Genomic DNA, 24,690 nt, shown 5'->3' with positions numbered 1-24,690 from the left:
TGACTCCCAAACTCCCTGCTCCACAGGCCCTCCTCAGCCTACCCTCCCCTCAAAGTCCTTGCACTCCCTTGCTCTCCGTGCTCCTTGCCCCTCACTAGCTCCGGGCCAGCGGCCACCAGAGAAAAAGAACGTCCCGGGACCGAGAGAGCAGACGAAAGGAGGGAAACAGAGCAATGACGGCCCGGTGGAGCCGTCCCTCCGGCGCCAAGGGGCCGGATCTCTCCTGCCCGCTTCCAACATGGCGGCAGGCGCGCGCCGCCGGGGCGGGGCGGAGGAGCGGGACAGACTGCCCCGCGGTAACAGGGCGCATGCGCGCCGCCCGCCGGCCGGCCCGGGCGCAAGATGTCGGCGCAGGGGGATTGCGAGTTCCTGGTGAAGCGGGCCCGGGAGCTGGTGCCGGGGGACCTGTGGGCGGCCAAGGCCTGGCTCATCACGGCGCGGAGCCTCTACCCCGCCGACTTCAACATACAGGTAACGGCCGCCGCTGCCGCACCGGCGCTATAGAACGGCGCGGCGCTCCCCCCCCACGGCCTTGCGGCGGGCGCTGCCTGCCTGACTGGCGCTTCGGCCAATGGGGGTGGAGGGACTGGGCGGCCGGTTGCCGCGGTGACGGGGACCCGGCAGCGCCTGCAATGGCGCCGTTTCGTCCGTCGCTCACCGAGGCGGAGGCGGTGGCAGGGTCCTGCCGGGTGGTGCGGAGAGGGGCGGCTCCTCTGGCAGGGGCCCGGCACAGCGCCCTGACAGGCGTCCGGGCCTAGCGCCCAGCTGGAGGCCTGGCCCAGCATCCCCAGAGGGGTCCAACCCAACACCCCTGCCAGGGACGGACTCAGGACCTGTATTTCATAGAATCACAGAATGGTTTGGGTTGGAAGGGACCTTAAAGATCAGCTAGTTCCAACCCCCCTGCCACAGGCAGGGACACCTTTCCTCTAGACCAGGTTGCTCAAAGCCTCATCCAGCCTGGCCTTGAACACTGTCAGGGAGGGGGCATCCACAACTTCTCTGGGCAACCTGTGCCAGTGTCTCACCACCCTCACAGTAAAGAATTTCTTCCTAATATATAATCTATATCTACCCTCTTCCAGTTTAAAACCATCCCCCCTTGTCCTATCACTGCATGCCCTTGTAAAAAGTCCCTCTCCAGCTTTCTTGTAGGCCCCCTTCAGGTACTGGAAGGCTGCTAGAAGGTCTCCCTGGAGCCTTCTCTTCTCCAGGCTGAACAGCCCCAATTCTTTCAGCCTGTCTTCACAGGAGAGGTGCTCCAGCCCTTTGATCATCTTCATGGCCCTCCTCTGGACTCATTCCAACAGCTCCATGTCCTTCTTATGTTGGGGCTCCCAGAGCTACTCCAGGTGGGGTCTCACAAGAGCGGAGTAGAGGGGTAGAATCACCTCCCTCGACCTGCTGGTCACGCTGCTTCTCATGCAGCCCAGGACACGGTTGGCCTTCTGGGCTGCAAGCGCACATTGCCGGCTCATGTTGAGCTTCTCGTCAACCATCACTCCCAAGTCCCTCTCCTCATGGCTGCTCTCAATCCGTTCTCTGCCCACCCTGTATTTGTGCTTGGGGTTGCCCTGACCCACATGCAGGATCTTGCACTTGGCCTTGTTGAACTTCATGCAGTTTACACAGGCCCAGCCTGTCAAGGTCTCTCTGGATGGCATCCCTTCCCTCCAGCGTGTCGACTGCACCACACAGCTTGGTGTCGTCGGCAAACTTGCTGAGGGCGCACTCCATCCCACTGTCCATGTCGCTGACAAAGATGTTAAACAGGACCGGTCCCAATACCGACCCCTGAGGAACGTCACTCGTCACTGGTCTCCACATGGACATCGAGCCATTGACCGTAACTCTTTGAGTGTGACCATCCAGCCAATTCCTTATCGACCAAGTGGTCCATCCATCAAGTCCATGTCTCTCCAATTTAGAGACAAGGATGTCATGCGGGACAGTGTCAAATGCTTTGCACAAGTCCAGGTAGATGATGTCATCACTCTTCCCTTATCCACCAGCGCTGTAACCCCGTCGTAGAAAGCCACCAAATTTGTCAGGCGTGATTTGCCCATAGTGAAGCCATGTTGGCTGTCACCAACCACTTCCTTGATTTCTGTGTGTAGTTTCCAGGAGGATCTGCTCCATGGTCTTGCCACGCACAGAGGTGAGACTGACTGGCCTATAGTTCCCTGTGTTCCTTCCTTTTTTCTTTTTTTAAAGGGACTTCACCAGACTGCCACTACTTCTCAAAAATGACAGATAGCAGCTTAGCAACTTCATCCACCAGTTCCCTCAGGGCCTGCAGATGCACCTCATAAGATCCCATGGACTTGTGCACCTTCAGGTTCCTTAGATGTTCTTGAACCTGATCTACAGTGGGTGCTTCTTCATTCTCCCAGTCCCTGCCTTTGCCTTCTGTGTCTTGGACAGTGTGGCTTGAGCACTTGCTGGTGAAGACTGAAGCAAAAAAGTCATTGAGTACCTCAGCCTTCTCCATATCCTGGGTAACCAGGTCTCCCGTTTCCTTCCGGAGAGGGCCCACATTTTCCCTAGTCTTCCTTTTATCACTGACATACCTATAGAAGCTTTTCTTGTTGCCCTTGACATCCCTGGACAGATTTAATTCTATCAGGGATTTAGCCTTCCTAACCTGATCCCTGGCTGCACAGTTTCTCTCTGTTCCTTCCAGGCTACCTGCCCTTGCTTCCATCCTCTGTAGGCTTCCTTTTTGTGTCTGAGTTTGTCCAGGATTGTATTTTGCAGCTGAACACTCTTTTGCAGACTTTCTTTGTCCTGTTTCACCCCCTGCTGAACGCACAGGGCAGCTGTTGGGAAACGCAGAGCTGTGTGGCGGTGGTGCTGCAGGTGCCCAGGCTCTCACTGTGGTGTCCAGTGGTTAAAAATAAAGTGGCGAGCTTGTAACTGCTCGTTGTGTTTCACTGCAATAAAATCCACTCCTATGAGTGCTTTGTGAAAGAGGTGAAAGTGGTGATTTTTAATAACTGAGGGGAAGGTCCCTTTCTGCTTCTTGTGTTTGCACATGATGAAACATTTGGGTTTGCTGTTGCAAAAAACCCAGCCATTTCTAATAGAGATTTAAAGTACCTGTCTTGCCTATGGCTTTTGTAATAGCTTGGGTTTTTGCATTGCATTTGACTGGAAACAAACCCTGGTCAAAGAACTCTTTGAATTCTCACTAAGTTTTTTATTTGTGTAAAAATAAAGCCATATAGAACTTAAAGCCATATTTTATTTGTGTAAAAATAAAGCCATATTAGAGTACTTATCATACAGAAGTTTATGCCTAATTTAATGTGTGATTAGATAGTCTAAACTCAGCTCTTAATTTCTACAGCAAATGTTGCAATCCTTTCATTTTCTGTTATTCAAACTGCTGTGGCAAATTGGCGAGTTTTTCAGAGTGGAAGGACTAATCTAATTCATAACTGTATTCAAGAAAGCTAATGTTCTGTTCTTCCGTCTTGCAGTATGAGATGTACACTATTGAGAGGAATGCCGAAAGGACAGCTTCTGCGGGCAGGCTGCTCTACGACATGTAAGTAATCAGAGCTGGAACTTTACAATTGTGCCAGGTGTTTGTTTCCATAAATGTCAGAGTTTCCAAAAATATAATTTCCATTGACCATAACTCCATGGTCACACTCAAAGAGTTATGGTCAATGGCTTGATGTCCAAGTGGACACCAGTGACGAGTGACGTTCCTCAGGGGTTGGTATTGGGACCGATCCTGTTTAACATCTTTGTCAGCGACATGGACAGTGGGATTGAGTGCGCCCTCAGCAAGTTAGCCGACGACACCAAGCTGTGTGATGCGGTCGACACGCTGGAGGGAAGGGATGCCATCCAGAGAGACCTTGACAGGCTTGAGAGCTGGGCCTGTGCGAACCGCATGAAGTTCAACAAGGCCAAGTGCAAGATCCTGCATGTGGGTCAGGGCAACCCCAAGCACAAATACAGGGTGGGCAGAGAACGGATTGAGAGCAGCCGTGAGGAGAAGGACTTGGGGGTGATAGTTGACGAGAAGCTCAACATGAGCCGGCAATGTGCGCTTGCAGCCCAGAAGGCCAACCGTGTCCTGGGCTGCATGAGAAGCAGCGTGACCAGCAGGTCGAGGGAGGTGATTCTACCCCTCTACTCCGCTCTCGTGAGACTCCACCTAGAGTACTGCATCCAGCTCTGGGGGCCCCAACGTAAGAAGGACATGGAGCTGTTGGAACGAGTCCAGAGGAGGGCCATGAAGATGATCAGAGGACTGAAGCACCTCTCCTGTGAAGACAGGCTGAAAGAATTGGGGCTGTTCAGCCTGGAGAAGAGAAGGCTCCGGGGAGACTTTATAGCAGCCTTCCAGTACCTGAAGGAGGCCTACAGGAAAGTGGGAGAGGGACTTTTTACAAGGGCATGTAGTGATAGGATGAGGGGTAACGGCTTAAACTGAAAGAAGGTAGATTCAGATTAGATATTAGGAAGAAATTCTTTACTGTGAGGGTGGTGAGACACTGGCACAGGTTGCCCAGAGAAGTTGAGGCTGCCCCCTCCCTGACAGTGTTCAAGGCCAGGCTGGATGAGGCTTTGAGCAACCTGGTCTAGTGGAAAGGTGTCCCTGCCCGTGGCAGGGGGGTTGGAACTAGCTGATCTTTAAGGTCCCTTCCACCCAAACCATTCTATGATTCTATGATAATATGAGTGTTTGTGGAAATCCGTGTGGATAAATGAAGCAGAAAAGTTCTTATTAATTAAAAATAAACAGTAAAAAGGAAGGCTTTGTTTTCTATTTGCCCTTGCGCATTCTGTCATAGGAAGGTTTTGTCTTAGAAACAGATTTTGAGATCACTGTGCATTCCTTGCCTCAAACTTTATTACAGGTTTGTGAATTTTCCAGACCAACCTGCTGTATGGAGGGAGATTAGCGTTATTACATCAGCATTAAGGAATGACTCGCAGGACAAACAGACACAATTTTTAAAAGGTAAGGGTTCTATTCAGTGAATAGAGAGAGTCCTGAAGGAATCTAAAGATAAGCCCTGGTTACGTATCTAGTGTGGCAAGTAAATGTCATTCGTTTTAACTTTTCTTGTGGGCTGCAGATTTTTTTTTCTCAGTTCAGCCTTAGAGACTTTATTCAGTGTGTTAGGCTTAGGAAGCACAAAGGGACATCCGAAGCTGATTCCCGTTGCTTTGTCTCTGATACAGGTAGATGAAGTCTGCCAGAACAACAAGCACTTCAAAAAGGGATTGCATAGGGAATAAGGGAATGGGACTTACAAGTCATTGTCCCACTGATTGCAGAGAACAATGAATTATCATAAAAATGGGGTGAATTTGTACGTATGAAGTAGGGGTTATGAAAATGAACAGTGACCAGAAGGGCTTGGCGTTCACTGCTGGCAATCACAGGCAGTTTTGAAAGCAGGATTTGCACCTGACAAATTATAATGTGCTGTTTTAATATGTGCTTCTGAAGCTCTAAGGATAAGCAGTGAGTAACTCTGCATAGAGGCTGTTCCAGTTAAGGAAACATTTGCTTTTTCATGGAGTGTGTTTATTTTTCAGACACAATACATGAAACTTACAGGGAGAATATGTTGGTTTCTTTTCAGTGTCTCATTGGAAGTTTAAATTGAAAAAACTACCTTTTAATGATGAAAGTATTAGTTGTAGAAGTGGAATGTAAGTGAAAAAATAAATGAACATTCTTGAAAAAGCATCTTAAAATGTCAAATATTTAAGTATTAGGATTTTCAGTATTGCACTCATTAGCAGTCTTACTTGTTAATTCAAGTTCTGTTCACCCAAAGAAGCACAGATAAATAGTCATATGGTCTTCTCTGAAAGAAGAAGCTGTTTTTTTCTGGGCATAGATATTAAAAGCAGAAAAAAGTATAAGGAAATCTCTTTCAGTCTGCATGGCAAGGTGATGTTGGCTAGTCTTTTGCTCTTTGTCAGTCACCTTTAGAATTCAGACATAGCAAGTTAAACATCTTTTTTTTTTTAAGGATTATTTGAAACCCTTCCGGGTCGGGTCCAGTGTGAAATGTTACTGAAGGCCACAGAGCAGTGTTTTAACACATTAGAAAGGGCAGAAATGCTACTACTACTTCTGCGACGTTTCCCAGAGACTGTGGTGCAACACGGGGTAAGAGAAGCTCATAGCAGCTATTCAGGATATTGGCATTCTGTTTCTTGAGATTTTGCTGAAATGTATTTTCCTTTGCCTAGTGAGAGGGTGAGTCTTTTGATTAATGTTTAATTGTGGCTAATAGTTCAGATTGCTGTATCTTGAGGTTACCATCAGGAAAGAATTGGGCAGAAGACAAATGGAAGCAAATAAAACAATCTTTTGTTTTGTAAATGCAAAGAATATTCCATGCTTTTTGAAAAAGGAGAATAGCACAAAAAAGAGTGTAGAGGAGTATTATAGTCTAAGAAAGAATATTGAGGGCAGAGTGCTTCGAGGTTATGGACTTGACTCCAACAAGCAGCATGTTTGCTTTGACTTATGGAACTACAGCTGGAGCTCTTTAAATGATGGCCTACTTTATTTAAGGACAGTTTAAGGAGAGTTTAAAAGTAGTTTAAAGTCTATAAAACCTGTTAGTTCTGAGACTGACTTCCACTAACATGTTCTAGCTCATACTAGCATCAGGCAGAGTGCACGGTCAGTTACTACAGCTCAGGTGACAAGCTGCAACTTCAAGGCCTGGTACCTCCATCGCTTTCGTCTGTCTGTGAATGTCTTTACTGATACAGTCACAAGCACAATTTTTCTCTTGGTCTTCTTTTGCTATCTTCTAGCATTGCTTTTCACCTGTTACTAAGTAGGTATAGTTTAACTATGTATTTAGAGACTAGCACATGCAATTGCCATATAGTGAATTGCTACTCATGTATCCACTGAATTATTGTTCAACTCCATTGAATTGCAGTTCAAAAAGTTTCTAAAACCACTGGTCCAGTGTTTGATTTTCACCTCTGCTTACACAGGTAGGCCTTGGAGAAACATTGTTAGATGCTGAAAGTATTGAAGACCAAGAATCCCCAGTGAATTGTTTTAGAAAATTATTTGGTAAGAAAATATTAATGTTCTTGTTTTGTTATACAACCTTTTAGTATGGCAAGATCTTGAGTTCAGTAAACTGCTTTTAAGATATTAAGATTAGAAAATGGCTTTACTCAGAAGAGGCTCAGGCCACATTAAGCCAGGCTGACCATACAGTACAAATTGGTATTACAGTCATGTGAGGTTCTTTGTGATCCTTTGTGGTGTATGGTCAGCCAGAGATGGAGGCTTACATTGCTGATTGAGAAACTTTACTTAGGACAAATAGAACAAGAAACCCCACAAGCTTAAAGGATTTTTTGTCTTGTTTTCTATTTTAGTTTGTGACGTTCTTCCTCTAATAATTAACAACCCTGATGTTCGACTTCCTGCCAGCTTGTTATATAAATATCTGAATAAAGCAGCAGAATTTTATATTAACTATGTAACTAGATCTACACAGACAGAAAGCCAATATCAAGGTAAGAATATTTTTACAAAATTAACCTTTCTTAGAATGTATTTTAGTGTTACTGAAGTGACGTCCATAAATGAAGAATGCATTACTTTTATGTAATGTATCCCTTAGACAAGGATTAATAGTAGTATTTGATGTTTCTTAGTTCTTTGATACCAAAATACATTATGATGCTTCAGCTATCAGCATCAGCTATCAGCATCAGTCATGATGCTTCAACATATGTACTGAGAGGTAGGACAAAGTGTCCAAGATCTCCTTATCCAGCCTATCAGCTCTCTTGTATGAGGAGGCAGAAATGCCTTCTGCTCCCTGTTAGCCTTCTCAGTAAAGAATGGTTACCCTGAAAGCTCTGATGTACAGTTTTACATGTCTCCTCCTTGAAAATTAATCAGTTGGTTTGATTTCTTTATGAAGAGAAAAATGTGTTGGTTTTCCTAGGTTCACAAGATTCCTCTGATATTATGTCTCCAAGCAAGCGTAGCTCTCAGAAATATGTAATAGATGGTCTCACAGAGAAATCATCCCAGATTACAGATCCTTGGGAGAGGCTATTTAAAATACTGTCTGTGGTGGGAATGAGGTGTGAATGGCAAATGGATAAGGGAAGAAGGTGAGAAATGTGTACTTTTCTGGGTATTCCTTCTCAAGGAGAATTTGGCTTTTTAATTCTTAAGGAGATGGGTTGAAGAAGGATTTTAACATGAGTACGTTTTGTGTAAATTCAGTGCAGCTTTTCTTTCAAGACGGTACAATGTAAAGCAAAAACGTGGATCCAGGGAGTACTTTCAAATTAGTCTCTAAACTAAATCTTTGTTGATGAAAGTTGTGCATAAGAACTATGGGGTATGTGCCTCATAGGTATGTGCCCTTCCCTATGTGCCCCAGCAAAGAGAAACATGGTAAATATTTAGTGAACTTTCACTGGCGTGTATTCCCAGCCTCCACTAACTTGCAGCTGGGGGATTTCCTCAGCCACAACATTAAGTTTTTCATATTCACTATCTGTTCTTTCCTGTAGTTTTGGAGTCTGCGTAACATACTGAATGCTTTTTGTCTCTCTTGCTCAGAAGTTTTGGTGATATTTTGCATCGAATGAAAGAACTCTGCAGATACATCAGTAACTTCGATAGTGATGCACATGCTAAATATAAGAATCAAGTAGTGTATTCCACGATGTTGGTCTTCTTTAAAAATGCATTCCAGTATGTCAGCAACATCCAGCCGTCGCTCTTTCAAGGTTAGTTTCTAATGTTTCAACTTTTGTAAAGAGTTCTTAGTGATTTCATTGCTAATATCTGAAAGATCTTTTCTCCTTAGTCTTTTGAAACTATCATCTTACAAAGTGACATTGGTCTTTTTTAAAATTCTCCCAAGCCATTAGTCTTACCAGCAGAAGTAGTTCATGACAACTGCTGTAGCTGATCAGACCAAAGATTTCTGCTTCTTCACTCACTGCTAGGGAATTCCTTGCAACAATAACAATTGTTGCCATAGGTAATTACTACTTATTAACACTACAATTACTGATTCGTGATAAAATTACAATCTTAATTCTGTGTATTGTGTTAATAAGTTTCATCACAATTTCCTGCGTGGAGCAAATGATCATATGACTAATTAAACACTCAATACAAATTATGGGTTTTAAACAACTTTACAGAAAGTTGGGTAATCAGTTGAACAATGTCAGTAGATAGCTAAGCTCAGAAGACAAGTGACATGGCAACTTGTACGCAAAGAACATGTAGTCACTTTGACAAATACAGGAACTAATTGAGTTTTTTGCTCTATCCAGAGGGAAGAAAAGTTATGGTGGGGCAGTGAGATACTTTAGCTCTGCATGTAGTTTTAGCTGCTTGATTGTGAGTTGAGGAAGAAAGGAGGTAAAGCACTGGTGAAAGTGTGCATTTCTAAGTTGTACAATTGAGTACGTTAAAGCTCATGTTTTCAGACTGAACCACCAAAAAAAGGAATGTATACTGAGACTGCAGAGCGCAGTCCCTTCGGTGCAGCATTTCTGGTACCCTCTGTCATTTCCTGACATCAGGAAAATATTTCCAAGACATCTTTTACTCATTTCTGCTTTAGCATTAAAGTCCAGTGGTATTCAGTGCCTTTCATACCCTTTCTATCATTAGGGTTTTTCCTTCTTCTCTTTGGAGGGCTCACTGTAGAAATGTAGAATTCTATGTATTTTGGAAGCGTAGTGGTGGGGAAAAGAGCTGTCTCCTCCTTAATCCAGTACCTCTGAGCTTTGATCTATGACTTTCTTCTGATGTGCATGGACTTGCAAGAAACCTCTTGAGAGAAAATGTTTCAATGCATTTCTCTTACATAATTCATATCTGCCTTGCTGGAGGCTTGAGAAATGAATGAGGCAATTCACACCTCTCATACCTTTCAGGCTGCCTGCAGGCTTGGCAGGAGTTGCTATTTGGGCTGATGCTTTTAGGAATTTATTTATAACACTCTGTGCTAGAAATAATTAAAAACTCTGTAAGCTTAGATGCTAGAGCTCAGTTAGACAGGAAAACACAACTTTGCTCTTTGTATGGCTGTGTAACTTTCAGTAATGTAAGAGAAGGTTTGTAGCCCAAATCAAAGATGAGGTTAGGTTTTGTTTTGTTTTAGGACTGGAGGTTTTGGAATGAAGGCTACAGTGCGCTTGCCTGCTGCTGAGAAGAGAACATTTCTTTGGAAAGCAAAGCATAACTGGTATTCATTCAAATCAATATGAGTAAAAGCAAAACCCACTCCTTTATTCTCAGGTGTTAGAAGTAGGCAGCTCTTGAGATCCTAGTGATAAAACTCTTCCAGCATCCCAGTTGTGGTACTTTCATATCTGTTTCTCATAGATGCTGTTTTCTACATTATGACTTGGCTCTGGTTTTAGTTCACACAGGTTAGACTCCAACACAGTGGAATACGTGATGGTACAGGAGAGGTGATTTCAATTTGTTGTAGCCTTTCTGTAGGGGACATCTCAATGGTGGTATGTAGTTTGAACCTAACCAAAGGAGATAACATCATTCGTTAAGCATGTGAGGTTGGTTGTTTCTTGTAACATTAGCTTCTGTTTTAGTGGACTCCTTACACATCACCTTTGAGTACACGGGAGAAGCTTAATATGGGTTATTTTATGTCAAGAGATGAAATGGATTGTCCTTACACTAAGCTCTCAAATTAGTTTCTTGCAATTATGAATGAGGTCTTAGCCTCGTATCTTTCTGGAAATAGAAACAGAAGAAATGCACATACTGAAAATACTTGTCTGCACTACTGTCTTATCTGGTGGAGATTTCAAAAAGGGAAAACAGATTAATGGATTTCCCCTTTCTTTTATGTTTGTCTCAGCTTTGTCTCAGCTTTGCACACCTATATACAACTTGATTGTGCAAAAGGAGAAAATGTTTTCAGAAGGAAAGCTTTCTCATTAGTGGCTGTGTAACAATGTTGTTTGAGATTAAGAAGTGTTGTTCCTGGTTTATATCTAATGAAACTTAAGCACTGAGGTCTGAAATAACAGGCACCAGATCCCAACGGATGTTCTGTGACACCAGTGGAAGTAGAAATTATGTCTTCTATGCTTCAAAATGAAGCTTCTCTAGAGGCTTTGGGGAGTGATGATGGGCTCTGGCAGTCAATTAAAGGTTTAATTCTGTATGTTCTCCGAAAAGTGGATTTGTGCCCGGCATGCAATAAACAAATCTCACACACTCAGGAGAAATATTGTATTTATTCTGCTCAGGGTGCTCGGTGGAATCATCCACAAATCAAGCACACCTGTTGCAAATCCCAACACCTTTTTATACACAAAGAATTACATGAAATCCTCCCTCTATTTGGCATAATATACTTTGCATTGGTTAGTATATCTGATTACAATTATCATAAATGCTTAGTCCTACTTATATGATCTATGCATGCTCAGGGGAAGGGTCCTCACCTGGGCAAGGGTCTTTTTGACCTGTGGGTGTGATTTTTAGTATTACAGTGAAGGTAATTCAGCTAAGGATACCTTAAATCCCTGCTTTCTTTGCCAAGTTGACCACCTGTATAAGAAATCTTATGTCTTTGTTCTGAATTTGATGTTCCAGAACTCAGTATACTTGTTCTTGGCAGGGTATTAACTTTGCAATTGTTTATTGTTTTCTTTGTTAGCTCACCTGCAAAAGCTATGGTTAACTTTTAACTCGGCAATAAGCACTAGGTATCAATAAGCACTAGGTATCAATAAGCACTAAATAACAATAAGCACTAGGTGATTGGTATCATATACACTGAAATCAGTGGGGGCAAAGTTGACACTGAGTGATCCTACTAGGGAAATCTTGTGATAAAATAGGCCCACTTCTTTGAGGCATCAGTGCCTGTCAGCATATTCCTTTGGTTTCTCATGAGAATGTTTTGAGAATATTGCTGTGCTTCACCATGTTTGTGGCTGTTAACTTCAGAGCCATTTGTTCTGTTCACCTGTTGAATAGCTGTACTTATATAAAAGCAAATAATGCTTGATGAGAGAACACCTGCTGCCTGAGTATATCTTGTGACTGCTCCATAAGAAATGGATTCAAAGATACTCTGAAGCTCTTGATCAGACTCTTGTGACATGTGGTAAAGGCATTCTGACCTTTACCATAAGGCTACTTCAAGAAAACCATAGCTTTACCAGCATAGTTTAAGCTTATGCAACATAAGTGAATTAATTTCAGATTGTTTTGTCTAGCATTATAATCATTACTTGTGAAGGAAACAAAACCAGCTTGATGTAGGTATGAGACCTTTCAGATCAGTTTAGAGTAATCTTGAATTAATTTATCTTTAAATCCAGGTCCAAATGCTCCAAACCAAGTCCCACTGGTTCTTCTTGAGGATGTGACCAACATCTATGGTGATACAGATATTGATCGTAACAAACACATACACAAAAAGAGGAAACTTGCTGAAGGAAGAGAAAAAACAATGGTAACTTTTCTAGACTTTTTCGTTCGTAACAAGAATGGCATTGGTACTGGAATTTAGACAATAGTGGTTTTGACACAGATGTAATAGACATATTTTTAGAGCTACCCTGGAATAGCTGTGTGCAAACAGATATTTTTTTTTGGCTAAAGCCACCAAGAATAAAACAATTTTGGTAGCAATTGCTGTAGACACGCATGTGCTGATGTGAATACTTCAGCAGAGACTGCAGAAGCTGTTAAAAATGGTAGCTATAGCAGTCAGGTGTTCTACAGCTAAACCTCCAAATTAATTGACTCTTTATTGCTGGAACTGTGAATACTGTTTATCACACTATACCACTGAGTTTCTTGGTAGCAAACCTGATTGTTCTAGTATTAAAACAAGCTAAGTGAAAAGTCACTTAAAGGCACTTAAACTAGGAGCTTGGCATCTTTAGTAGAGAATTGTTTTCTTGTGTTCAGTGGAACTTCTGTGACTTTAGAGTCCTTTGAAATAAGTATAAATTAGGAAGTGAATCTTTTTGGTTTATACTGCCTCTTAAGCAGAGCTCAGATGATGAGGATCCTTCTGGGAAGGCACGAAGTCGCCATATTACAATAAACAAGGCAGATCTTGCAAACTCTATTGAAGTATTAGAGAGCTTTAAGCTGGCAAGAGAGAGCTGGGAGCTGCTTTATTCTCTGGAATCACTTGACAAAGGTAAGGCTAACTGCGGGCAGGGTTGCTTTTAGGCTTCATTGCTGTGCATGGAAGTAATTTTACTATTGTTAAAATAGAATTCTTGTGAATCCTTAAAATTGAATTTATTTTGTGTCCTGAGTATTTTTGATCTAAGTTCCAATAAGAAGCTTCATCAGTTCTTGCATTTCTGAATATTTTGTTCCTGGATTTCGTTTCATTCTTCATGCATCTTTGCTTATTCACCCCCACTTCTCTCAGAAGCAGCTTTTACTGAAGGAGCAGTTGGTTAGTAGTAGTGCTGATAATACTCGGTGAGGATGTGCTGCTAATAGCTGCTTTAGTTCATGCTTAAGAAGATGTGTCTTTACTGTGCCTCTCCCTTTCTGATGATACCTGGTGTGATAATCTTGAAAACAAATTTCTCTTCTAAAAAGCAGGCAAATAGTACCACCTAGCTGCTTTTAGATTTGTTGGACACTATGAAAAGAAGTATAATCAAAATATGATTGTATAGGAAGAGAGTATCCTGTATTTGAAAGATTTCACACTCTTACTGTTTTTTTTATTTTTAAATTCAGCTATTTTTTTCTCTTGATAATTGCTAATTTAACCTAAAGCTGTGAAGTGCTTCATTTCCTCTTTTTCTTCTCTGACCACTTACGCAGAGTTCACCAGAATTTGCTTGTCATGGAAGACAGACACCTGGCTTTGGTTAAGAATCTTTCTTACAGACATGATCATCTACCAGGTAAAAAAAAAAGTTAAAACTAGTAAAAATTACATTATTACGTTGCTCTTCCTTCTAATGAATAGGTGTTCTGTTTAGCCAGTTTGACTGCCTTAAGTCTACTGATTTTATCCTTTAAAGCATGACCCTTTTGGGGATGGAATCATACCATTCTTACCACAAGATAGGTACCCTACTTAGGATATTCCTGTCCCAGTAGCTGTTTGTTGAGTCTCAGTTAAAATTTATCATTCTTCTCAGAAATTAGGCTGACTGTACTCATTCCAAATACCATCTATAGAACAAAGCTTGTTCTTTTATATTTTTCCTTTGTGGTCTCTTATTTTTGCCTGTACTTGTACCTGAACAAGAGCTATTTCAAACTATTAGTCTAAATAAAGTAACGATTAACTCCGAAGAGCATGATTATTTGTTTCAGTTATAAATGTGATTTTGTAAACAGGCTTTTTAAAGCAGAATTCTGTTTGTCTTCTCACTGCCTTGCAAGTGATCAATCCACCCTCCTGTGCACAGCGCATCACTGGAGAGTGTTCTGCTAGAATAAAATTTTGAAGCCCTGTTACTTGGACACACTCTGTTTTGAAAGTCTTCTGTAAGGGAATTCTTATTTCTGTCTTTCTACCCATTGTGTACAGAAGACCCTAGCACTGTCTTTTTATATCTTTTCTTAAAGGGGCAGTACAAAAAAGCAATTAGCAGCCTACATCACTTGGCAGCTCTTCAGGGCTCTCATTCTCCACAGCAAATTACAGGACAAGGATCACTAGAAAATCAGAGAGCGCTAATCCAGTTAGCAACATGCCACTTTGCCCTTGGAGAATATCGGGTACGTACAGCATTCCACACGCTGGTCCTTCATCATCTGGCCCTGTGGTTCCCATTTCTTTCTTTGAATTTTCCCATTAGCCTGCTTTCAACAGGGTATTGAACATAAGCCAGGGTCTACTGAAAAATCTGTGCTTCACAGGGAGAAGACTTGCACTTCCTGGCACGTTAACTGACTGTCCATTAGCATCTCTCTTACGTAGTCTATTTGGTAGTTATTATTTGGGGGATTTCGTTACAATTTTCCATAGCTACAAGTGTTTGAGTTGTCTGTAAATGTAACCTTAAATTTGAATTCCTTAACTTTACTGGAACAGTTTTAAATATTGAGGGAAAATTCTTAGGTATAAACTTCATGTGGCAGGGGAAAGAAAAGGTTTCTAGTAAAGAAACTTCTGTGATCGTCTTAGAAAAGAATGAGTTATCAACTGACAGTATAAGAGACTCCAGAACAATAATTTCTGGCCTGACCTCTGAACTGGCTTTACCTTTGCAATACATATTTTGTGTTTTTAATATTACAGGAATGCATGGTGGCCTGAAGTCAGTGTCAGCACTGATAATAAAGGCTGGGTCTCTTAGGATCTAACGTCATCCTAGTACTACTGGACAAGTCTTTTTGTCCCTTCCAGTTTACTACTTTTTCATTGGAAACACGATAATATATCCCCACAGACCTCTTATTGTCTCTAGGAACTAGCATTAAAAATGCACTGCATTTCTGTCATTTTCCTTTCTATTTTTACCATGGGCAGAACAAGCTTTTAAAAACTATTCTAAGAATTCATTTGAAAACTTAATCCTTCAGAAGAAGATAGTTTTTGGTTGCAGTTGTATTGATGTTACACTCTTGAAGTGAAGAATGCCAATACATATTTGTTCACAATTAAAATGACTTAGTAGGCTCTCAGAGATTGTTTAATAACAGCTACGTCTTTTTGCTCAGCCAAACTGTTACGCATTAAGTCCACTCAAGTTCGGGCAGAGAATTTTGTGATTGTTTTTTTGTTTGGTCGTGTCTGAAATTTTTAATCATTATTAACATATCTGAATTTTAAGAACTTTAATTTAGACTTAGCATTATCATGTCTCTCTTCTTTTTATAGCAAACATGCGAAAAAGTGCTTGACCTCATGTGCTGTATTTTACTTCCAATACAAGAAGGAGGTAAAGTACAAGAGGAGCAACCTAAAGTAAAGTCTAAATTCAGGAAAGGTATGGAGTTGCTACTACCCTAAACTCAGTGTCAGCTCAATTTTAGTTCACGTGTTTTGGTTGAGTATATAATTCATCTCTTTTTGTATTATAAGAAGGGAGGAAGTTCTTTATCCCCTCTTGTTTTTGTGAGTGGTTTTCCTGCTGGTACCTATTGGTGACAAAGTCCTACCACAGGAAAAGAGAAATGAAGAAAAAATGTTAAAATGTGTAACTTCACATTTTGAATCATTCGTAATTTACCTTCAAAGTTTTCTTCCCTACCTGAGATTTGGCAATTGTAGATTTGTTTTGCTCCATTCTAATTTCTTTCAAACTTAGACAATCATGAGACACCCTAAAGAAGTGTATGATAAACTGTTCTGTTGCAGGGTCCGATTTGAAGCTTTGGCCATGTACCAGTAGAGCTATCATGCCTTACTGCCTTCATCTATTATTAGCTTGTTTCAAGGTAAGCTATAGTTAAGGCTTCAAATTCTCTTGTGTCTCTTAAGGCCTAGTTTATGGATCTGGGGTCCCAAAATGGAATGGCCTTATCCCAGTGGTGTGACTAGGTGTCAAGGGCTGTGCCTCAAGTGCTTCTCACCTAAATGGGTTTGTGGAGGGTCTTTTTTGCGGGGGGTGAGGAGCGTTGATGGAGGAGGGTTTGTTCTTTCTTTTTTCTCTTATATTTGTTTTAGTTTTGGGCAGAGGAGATAGAATCAATCTCAAAATATTTTTGTCTGTATTCAGACTTCCCTTATAGGTTAGTGGAAAGAATTTGGTATTTTGGCTGGAAATTTCCAACCTATTTTAAATGTATGTATTAGGGCAGAATGAAGTATAGTCCTAAAAACTTCTTTTGTATTTACACAGATGTAGGTGAGATGAATCTCTTATATTTATAAAAGCAACATGTGTTTCCTGATTGTCTCAATATCAATTTTTTCCCTGAAGCTCAGAGCTTTCACAGACAGCAGAGATGATATGGCACTGGGCCACGTAGTTGTTCTGCTTCAGCATGAGTGGCCAAGGGGTGAGAACCTGTTCCTGAAAGCCATCAACAAAATCTGCCAACAAGGAAACTTCCAATATGAGAATTTTTTCAACTATGTCACGAGTATCCTTTCTCTAACGAAGAATGTCTTTCACATCCAAAACTATGTGCTGGGGTGTTGAAAAAGCTGTTAAGATAGTTTCAGCAGCAGCTCTTTCAGTGAATCATACTCTGTATTTATTTCCATACCATGCAAGCCTCTTGTGATTGGTAGCAGTGCACAATGGACTATAAATATGCCTCCTGTCTCCTGTACTGGCACTTGAGAGTACCCTTAAATACATTGCAATTGCACTTCCATTCAGAAAAACCGCCGCAGCTTAGGCTGCTCGTGCAAGTGATGGCAGTCTTTTCAGTAAGATACATAGGGCATTGTTCTACAAGGTTGTTAGCAAAAACAATAAAGCAGTACCTGTGCTTCAAAGGGGTGAATGATTTGGGCTATTGTTTATGAAATGCTTTGTGTGGGTACGGTTTTTGGCTTGAGTAAGATAATGAGCTATGTCAAAGTTCAGGCAAAGCATGTCTGATTTCTATAGTCAGATTTCTGACATACCATTTGATCAGCATACACACACGTGGACAGTTTAGTGTTTAACCTAAATAGACATCCAGCCATGGTCTCCAGGAAGCAAGTGGTCTAACTCATGTCTGAGACAACTAAAAAAGCTCTGGTGTTAAAGGGATGGAAAAAGAGAGAAGAAAAGTTAAATAAGGGACCAAAATAGAAAACTGAAAAGGGTGGTATGTGCCACTGAGGTGGCTTTTCCTTCAGTCCCAGCCTCAGTAGGCACTGCTTTGATAACCTGCAATGCAGGAAAAGCAAGTAAAAACAACCAGGGAACGTGTTCGGAGAGGTGAGCTTTCGTTACCTCTGTCTGATTGTACATATGAAGAAATGAAGAAAGAAAAATTGACTGATGTGTGTATTTTGCACTGTAAAAAGCCATATCTCGTGAATTTGTGGAGGATTAGGAACACATGCTGTGATCTTCTTTATTACCTTTAAGAATGAGATACTTCAATAGCTGTACATTTTGACTGTCCTTTCAGCAGTGTGGCTTCAGATGTGAGGGATAAGAAGGAACGTTCTCTGTCATTTTTGCCCTACTCAAATCTTTAACATTTTCTTCAGATATTGATATGTTGGAGGAATTTGCTTATTTAAGAACACAGGAAGGAGGGAAAATTCATCTGGAACTGCTGCCAAATCAAGCAATGTTGATCAAGTAAGGATAAAAAAGCATTTACTGTTTTCCCTGGAAAAAAAAAAAAGTATGTTCTGGTTGTCTTTGCTTTCATATTATCTTCTGGATAATAAGTTTGTCATGTCTTTGAGTTTAAATTTAAGGAGTTGGTAAGGAGTTCAAACAAGGCCATGAGTTTCTTTTCTGACTGTCCTGCTGATCTGTGAATTCTTTTTGGGGGTTCTTCAGCCTTAAACTCCTACTTTTCCAGAACTTTATTTTTAAGTGTGGTGTTTGCTTTACAATGAGTCCTATTAAAGTGATTACAGTATTGCTCTCTCAACCAGACACTTGCACTTTGCAGGAATTCTTTAAATAATTAGGCATGAGTGCGAGGTGTTGTTAATAATTTTGCTGAACAGTAATGTTGAACAGAAAGCAGTATTTGTTGTAAACAAAGTTATAAAAGACCACTGAATGATGAAAAACTTAGGTATAAAACATAAATTAAATTACACTCCAGGTAAACTCTAATAACCTTTCCATCAGAACTCGCAGGTCATCTCTTGCAGTGTACTGAACAAACTTATTCTGCTTAGCTTATTATGAGATCCTGAAGGAAATTAATAATTTGGATTAACTTCCTAGGTGTTCTTAGTTTTGAGTCAAGACTGAACAAGTATCTGCTGCAGGGTTTTAGTGGCAGAATGTTTTGGAATATCCTGGTTGTTTGTTAGAACTTGTGGTATTTTGCTTTATAAGAGGGGGACTGCTAAAGTTTGTTGAAATTCCAGTTTGGGTCAGTGTATTCTGGCTATTCACTAACTACAAATGGGCTAAAGTTTTCAAAAAACAGAAGCCTAATATTAGACAACTGGATCCAAATTTGGACTAGTAAATAGATTTTCCAGAGTTCTAGGTAACAAACACAAAAATGAGACACTAGGTGTAATTAAAGAACAGAAAAAGAATAAATACAAATGCTTAACTATGTGACAGCGAATTTTCTCATTTAAGGTCTAGATTTTCAGACTTCCATGCTGTATCTCACTGCTTGTAATCGGCTGTATGAAAACAAGAATCAGGGTATGCTGCAGTATGTATCATGTTAAGTAATAAGCTTTGTCAGCAAGAGGGCTTAGCACTGAAGACTACACCTGGTAACTTCTTAGCTGCTATCTCAAGTTAGTTGCAATAGTTCAGCGCTATTTGTCTGTGTCACGGCTTTTATTTTGGTTGACGTGGTAGCTGTTACTTACTGTTCTGACCCCACCAGTCAGGAAGTAGGTAGTGAGCATTGTTTCTAGCAAGACAGAAATCTCTCTTTTACCTCCTTTTGACCTGTCTTAGTTTCCTGAATGACAGAAATGCTTGTAGAAGAGAGGTCCATTTCTTTGTGCTTATTGAGGCAAAACGGTCAAATATCCCATCCAGCTGGAAAAGCTGGGTACAGTGTCTTTTATGTGGCTGAGATGTGTAGGACAGGAACCACTTCACCAGAGAGCTGATGGGAGGGAGAGTCCAGGGCGTAGTCCACTAACTGGCGATGACGTCTACTCCCCTGGTACCCCAGATACTTTTTTTAGCTGGACTGGCTGTGGGGCTCGGGGATGGTGTCACCCAACAGCGGTGACCTCAGCAGCACCAGTTAGCTCACGGCCTCCCCCAGCTGGGGTTTTAGATAAAGTGCACCAGCACAGCCCTGTTTCCTGGGACAATGGTCGGTATTCTCAAAATCTGCAGACTGGCTTTCATCTTTCAAAACTATCCAGTTCTGTGGTTGTATGAGCTGCTGTGCCATCGTCCCAATAAATAGCAGAGGCAGCTCAGATACTGTTCAGTCATGCCCAGGAAGACTCCCTGAGTTTGCCACAGCGGCCCAAAGACGAAGCAGGTGCTCCTTTGCCTGCTCTTTCCTTGGCATAAATGTATGTAGTGATCCTGCATCTTAATTGGTGGGAAATGTATTACAGATATTATATGTTTTTATAAGGACAGCTTTTTGTTTCGTGACTTATAGGACATTTTCTCCCCAGCTGAATTCCACATTCTTCTTCCAGTGCTTTTCCTCGGTACCTTATACTTTATAGGAAATCATATTCATTTTTTTGAACCCAGGAAAGCGAACTGTAATGTGGTTTTCAAAAGCTGAAGTAAGATCTTGGTAGCCTGCAGACTTATAATCGGGTCCTGCAAAATACATATACAGCTTGCAAGATTTCCCTTTGCTTGTATCCATTGTGGGAATAGGAAGGTCCACGGTTTTGGTTTGAACTGGTGATATAGGCAGCTCATTCTGTTTGCAGTGTCAGCAAGATGAGCTCTGAATTCAACCACTAAGTGCTTTTGAACTCCATTCTAGACAAGCCAAGTTTCACAGTTTTACTGATTATACATGTCACTAGTGGCACTGTTAGCTAGTGAGGTTAAAGAGGAAAAGAACATTATGCAAGAAATAACTGATGAATATCATGCTCCTCTTTTTGATAAATCTTACTCTAATTAGTCTAATCTTAGCATACCAAACGGTGTAAACTTGATGTGAAAGCTGTTGAGTGTTCTGCCTCTACTCACATTCCCATCACATCTGGGCTTGGGGACAGAGGAGGAAAAGCTCAGTTGGTTTGAAATGAAACAAAGTATCTTGAAAGTGTAATTTTTATTCTGATTGTGCACTTGGGTATGTTTATTTCTGACTGCAGATCTTGCAAACAGTAATGAAGACACAGTTTTGCAGAATCCCTTTTGCAAACATCTGCCACTCTGGGACGAATAACATCTTGCTGTTCCTTTGTATTTTCTGTTCCCTGTGTCCATTTTTGCAAGTACTGGACTCAGTCATGCCAAGAACTCTTGCAAAACTATCTAATTTGATTGAACAATTCTTGTGAATATTTTATTTCAGGTTATTGTAGCTGTGTTGTAGAGTGTTTCTGTACTACGAAAATGACCCATCTTTATTTGACTTTTATAAGCATAGCTCTCCATCCATATTCATTAATAAGTTATAGTTACTAACCAAAACGCCCACTTGTGAGATTGGAAGGTAGGCACCTAACTCAATATTATAGGTATGTAAGTGCGAGTCTTGCTTCTCTGCTCCCTTCTGAGCATCTATGGGGGTGAACGATGCACTCTGTACTCGGGTGCGTAGTAAGATTTAGGTGACATTTTGAGAGACGTAGGTTAAGAAACTAGACCTGTTCTCTATATACCAAATGTCTCATTTCTCCTTAGGTGGGGCATTGGATTTGCTCTAGGCTGGACGTGTGATGTTATTATCTTGTGTTATAGATAGGACACAGAGATAAGGACTTGACTTAACTTCACAGAGAAGACAAACTGTCTTTCAGCTGAGACACCTTTTGGTGGCTAGTTCATGTGGCCCTGGTCATAAATGGGAGGTTGCTCTGAGTGGGCATTTGTGCTCTGACATTGTGCCATCCTCTAACAGCCATTTTTGTATGCAGTTTGAATTTGAAAAGGTGAAAAAGGCCATCTGTGGGCTAATGAGAAGACACTTAGGCAACCTGTAACAAACACTGTCATGTACTCAACTTGGCTGATACCTGCTGTGCATGCACTCGGCTTGGGCTCAGCAGCAAATCCCATAACTCCCAAGTTGTGGGCTCTCCCGGTTCGCTGACGCGCTCTTGCCGGCTCTGCAGAGAAGCTGTGGTATCTGCAGTGCTCCTCTGATTAAATCTTTTCTGATTCACATGCTTCCTGGGAAGAGCTACGACAGTTCATTGTAGTACAACTGTGAATTGTTTTTGCACCTACTGTAGTCCTTTCTCCTGGTGTAACTGTCCCAAAATATGTGTATTATATTTAGACCACAGTTGCAGAACAGCCTTGCAGTTAAATCTGGGGGTATCTGCATGTTGGCTGCTGTTAGGGGCCTGCACCCCTTCGGCTGCTCGGTGGTCATATTTGCTATGTGGTCTCACCCTAGTTCTTTGTTGCTCCTTTTTCTGGAGAGTTGATTTGCACCGGAGGGGGAGTTGGTGTGTGTGTGTTTGAATGCTGCTATTTGCTGTTTTTTAAAGGACTTCTAGCCCTCCCATGGGGTTACTGCAGCAGGAGTTCATACCTGTGCTACAGCCCAGCATACAGACTGCTGACAGGTACCAAGTGGAAAAACCCTGCTCATAGTGTGCTGTGTTTTGTCAACATGTTTTACTGCCCATGATTTTCAGCAATTTGTTACTCAATATTTATCTTTTTCTTTTCTCCATTTGTGCCTACATCGCCTGGCAAACCATGTTGTTCTATTATGACATTTATTTTTCTTTTTCCCATAAGTTGCCAGTATCCATGTCCTTTCAATTTAATAATCACTGTTGAATTTAAACAAAAATGTAAAAATCCCCCCAAATTATACTGATGTTCAATCACTTATTAGCAAGAGTATAACCCTTTCTTTTCAAGATACTGGTTACTGGGTCCGTTTGTAGCTACTTTTCTGCTTTTATGTTATTCTGAATTCTGTTTTCCAGCTGTTACATGACGCATCTTCAAAAGCTCTGCTGGCTTGCTCAGTAGCTGTAGGTTGCATATTCTCCTTTAGGTTGTAACTGACCATAGCACTTGGCTGCCAGCAATATTTAAGACAGTAAAGATGGAAAACAGGGCTTACCCCATAACCTCTGAATATGCTGGAGTATTTTCAGTGTGGTTTTGCTTCACTCAGCCTGGATCATCAATGAATTACTGAGTAGTCTCCAGACTAGTCTCTTCTTTGCCTTTCCCGCATTACAGAGGTCACTGTTTTGGCAGAGAAGTCTCTTCTCAAATGCTGGACTTGCTGATTTAAGTGAAGATGGGGTGGTATTGTTGGTGAGGGTAATTCCCAGACTTTTCCCTTTCTCGTTTCAAGTATCTCTGGATTGGCATAGTTGCCTTCACCCTTTATTTTTTATTTCCTTTCTGTCTTTCAGTGTGCTTGCTGGGTTCGGTCCAGCTCTTGTCTTCTTACCCATGACTCGGGACTTGTCTCAACGTTAGCATTATGCTTTTCTGTCTAATTTAATTTGTGCTGCTCCTTTAGTAGTGCTAGGGCTGTCATTTCAGGGCATCTCTTTTGCTTCCTTTCCCAAGTGGGGCTTGCAGGTAGATGTTACAAAATATTGATCTTACTTATCCAGTTCTGGAGCAGTGCAAGTAAAGTATAGTACTTTGGTGCTGCAGAACATTATTTAAAGGACAAGATTTAGGTATTGAGTGCTACAGGCCAGCGTGAGGACAAAGAACTGTTCGTAAGAACGGCCTTTAACAGGGCAATATCCCAAGTTTCCCCAGCCATCATCACTTTAGCTTGCTCAGTAGCTGGACCTTTGTTCTGTTTGAAAACAAGTCCTGAACTTCTGCTCAGAATAAATGTAATCCCTGCCTAGTGTCTAGTACCTCCACAAGAGCTGGCTTCTACTGACACAGACTCACAGCCTGACATGACTTGGGCTTTGTGTTGGCCTGTGAAGTGTTCACTGCGCCTTTCATTAATCAAAGAGTTGCCCACAGGATCATATAGCTCTTTCCTGCATTTTCCTACTGGTAGAAGATGCCCTCTGCTCTTCATGGTGACAGCCATCTGTCCCCTTCCTCCAGAGAAAGCAGGTTCATCTTTTCACTCTTCTTTCAACCCCAACCATTTATAGAAATGATTACAAGGAGGAAGTGGCCTGGGCAACAAAAGTAGAGAGAAAAAAAAAAATTCCTTTCCCCAAGCAAGGAGAACTTTGTACATGCTGGGGTAAGAGAACAGATTTTTCTGTTAGTCAGAACAGTAACATTTTTTTTCCCCGCAATGGCCATAATCAAAGCAGTGAGAGCATAGACTTTTATGGAACTTCTAACTGTTGAAAGACTTGTAAGCTACTAAACATGTGATCTTTAAAAAATAGTATAGCATGGGCTATTTGTCTCTCATTATATAAACTCGGGTATGGACCATAGATGTACAGTAAGTGACATGCAGTACCTTTTAAATTACTGTAGTGCACCAAATAACCGTTACTTGATTTTGTCTGTCTCTCTTTCCTTCATGGCTTAAGGCACCATACAGTTACCCGGGGTATAACTAAAGGAGTGAAAGAAGATTTCCGCCTGGCCATGGAGCGCCAGGTCTCGCGCTGTGGGGAAAATCTCATGGTGGTCTTGCATAGGTTCTGCATTAATGAGAAAATACTGCTGCTTCAGACTCTTGCTTGAATGGACTGGATCATGACGCAGTGTCTCTTACGGAGAGAGGGGAAGGCTCTTAATTGTATGAACAGCAGCATGGCAGTGGAAAATCACTTGTCCAGAGAGTCAAAGAAGTTCCCTATGAGCTACAGGTTCTGCAATACACAAACACTACTCAGTGTTTGTTCATTGCTTAGTTTTCTTATGTGAGTAGATCAAACTTTATAAATAAAACTTTGTTTAAGAAGTCTTCTGTAATGTCCTGTCTGTTTTGGGTTTTTTCCCATAGCATTATACTAAGGTGTGCGTCTTAGTTCT

At 41.5% G+C, this 24,690-nt stretch overlaps 1 protein-coding gene across 6 annotated transcripts; it reads left to right on the top strand.

Moving 5' to 3' along the window:
* The first annotated feature begins 329 nt into the window (after positions 1 to 329).
* Positions 330 to 24,625, top strand: INTS10 (integrator complex subunit 10). 6 transcript variants are annotated; one of them, XM_068403856.1, is made up of 18 exons: positions 330 to 471; positions 3,483 to 3,550; positions 4,878 to 4,981; positions 6,009 to 6,148; positions 6,997 to 7,078; positions 7,393 to 7,533; positions 7,971 to 8,142; positions 8,600 to 8,769; positions 12,364 to 12,497; positions 13,043 to 13,196; positions 13,844 to 13,926; positions 14,600 to 14,752; positions 15,858 to 15,966; positions 16,338 to 16,417; positions 16,903 to 17,065; positions 18,138 to 18,231; positions 22,239 to 22,316; positions 24,243 to 24,625. In XM_068403856.1, the coding sequence occupies exons 1-18, from the start codon at positions 343 to 345 to the stop codon at positions 24,397 to 24,399; spliced, it is 2,211 nt and encodes a 736-aa protein (XP_068259957.1). In that variant the 5' UTR covers positions 330 to 342; the 3' UTR covers positions 24,400 to 24,625. The 6 variants fall into 6 exon arrangements, with proteins under 6 accessions (XP_068259957.1, XP_068259956.1, XP_068259955.1 ...); XM_068403855.1 differs by having other exon boundaries at positions 13,040 to 13,196; XM_068403854.1 differs by lacking the exon at positions 22,239 to 22,316.
* The last annotated feature ends 65 nt before the right edge of the window (positions 24,626 to 24,690 follow it).

Source organism: Nyctibius grandis, chromosome 6 (genome assembly GCF_013368605.1).
Source record: "Nyctibius grandis isolate bNycGra1 chromosome 6, bNycGra1.pri, whole genome shotgun sequence".
Taxonomy (NCBI): Eukaryota; Metazoa; Chordata; class Aves; order Nyctibiiformes; family Nyctibiidae; genus Nyctibius; species Nyctibius grandis.
Note: the sequence above shows the minus strand (reverse complement) of the source record. Positions and strands in the feature narration are given on the sequence as shown.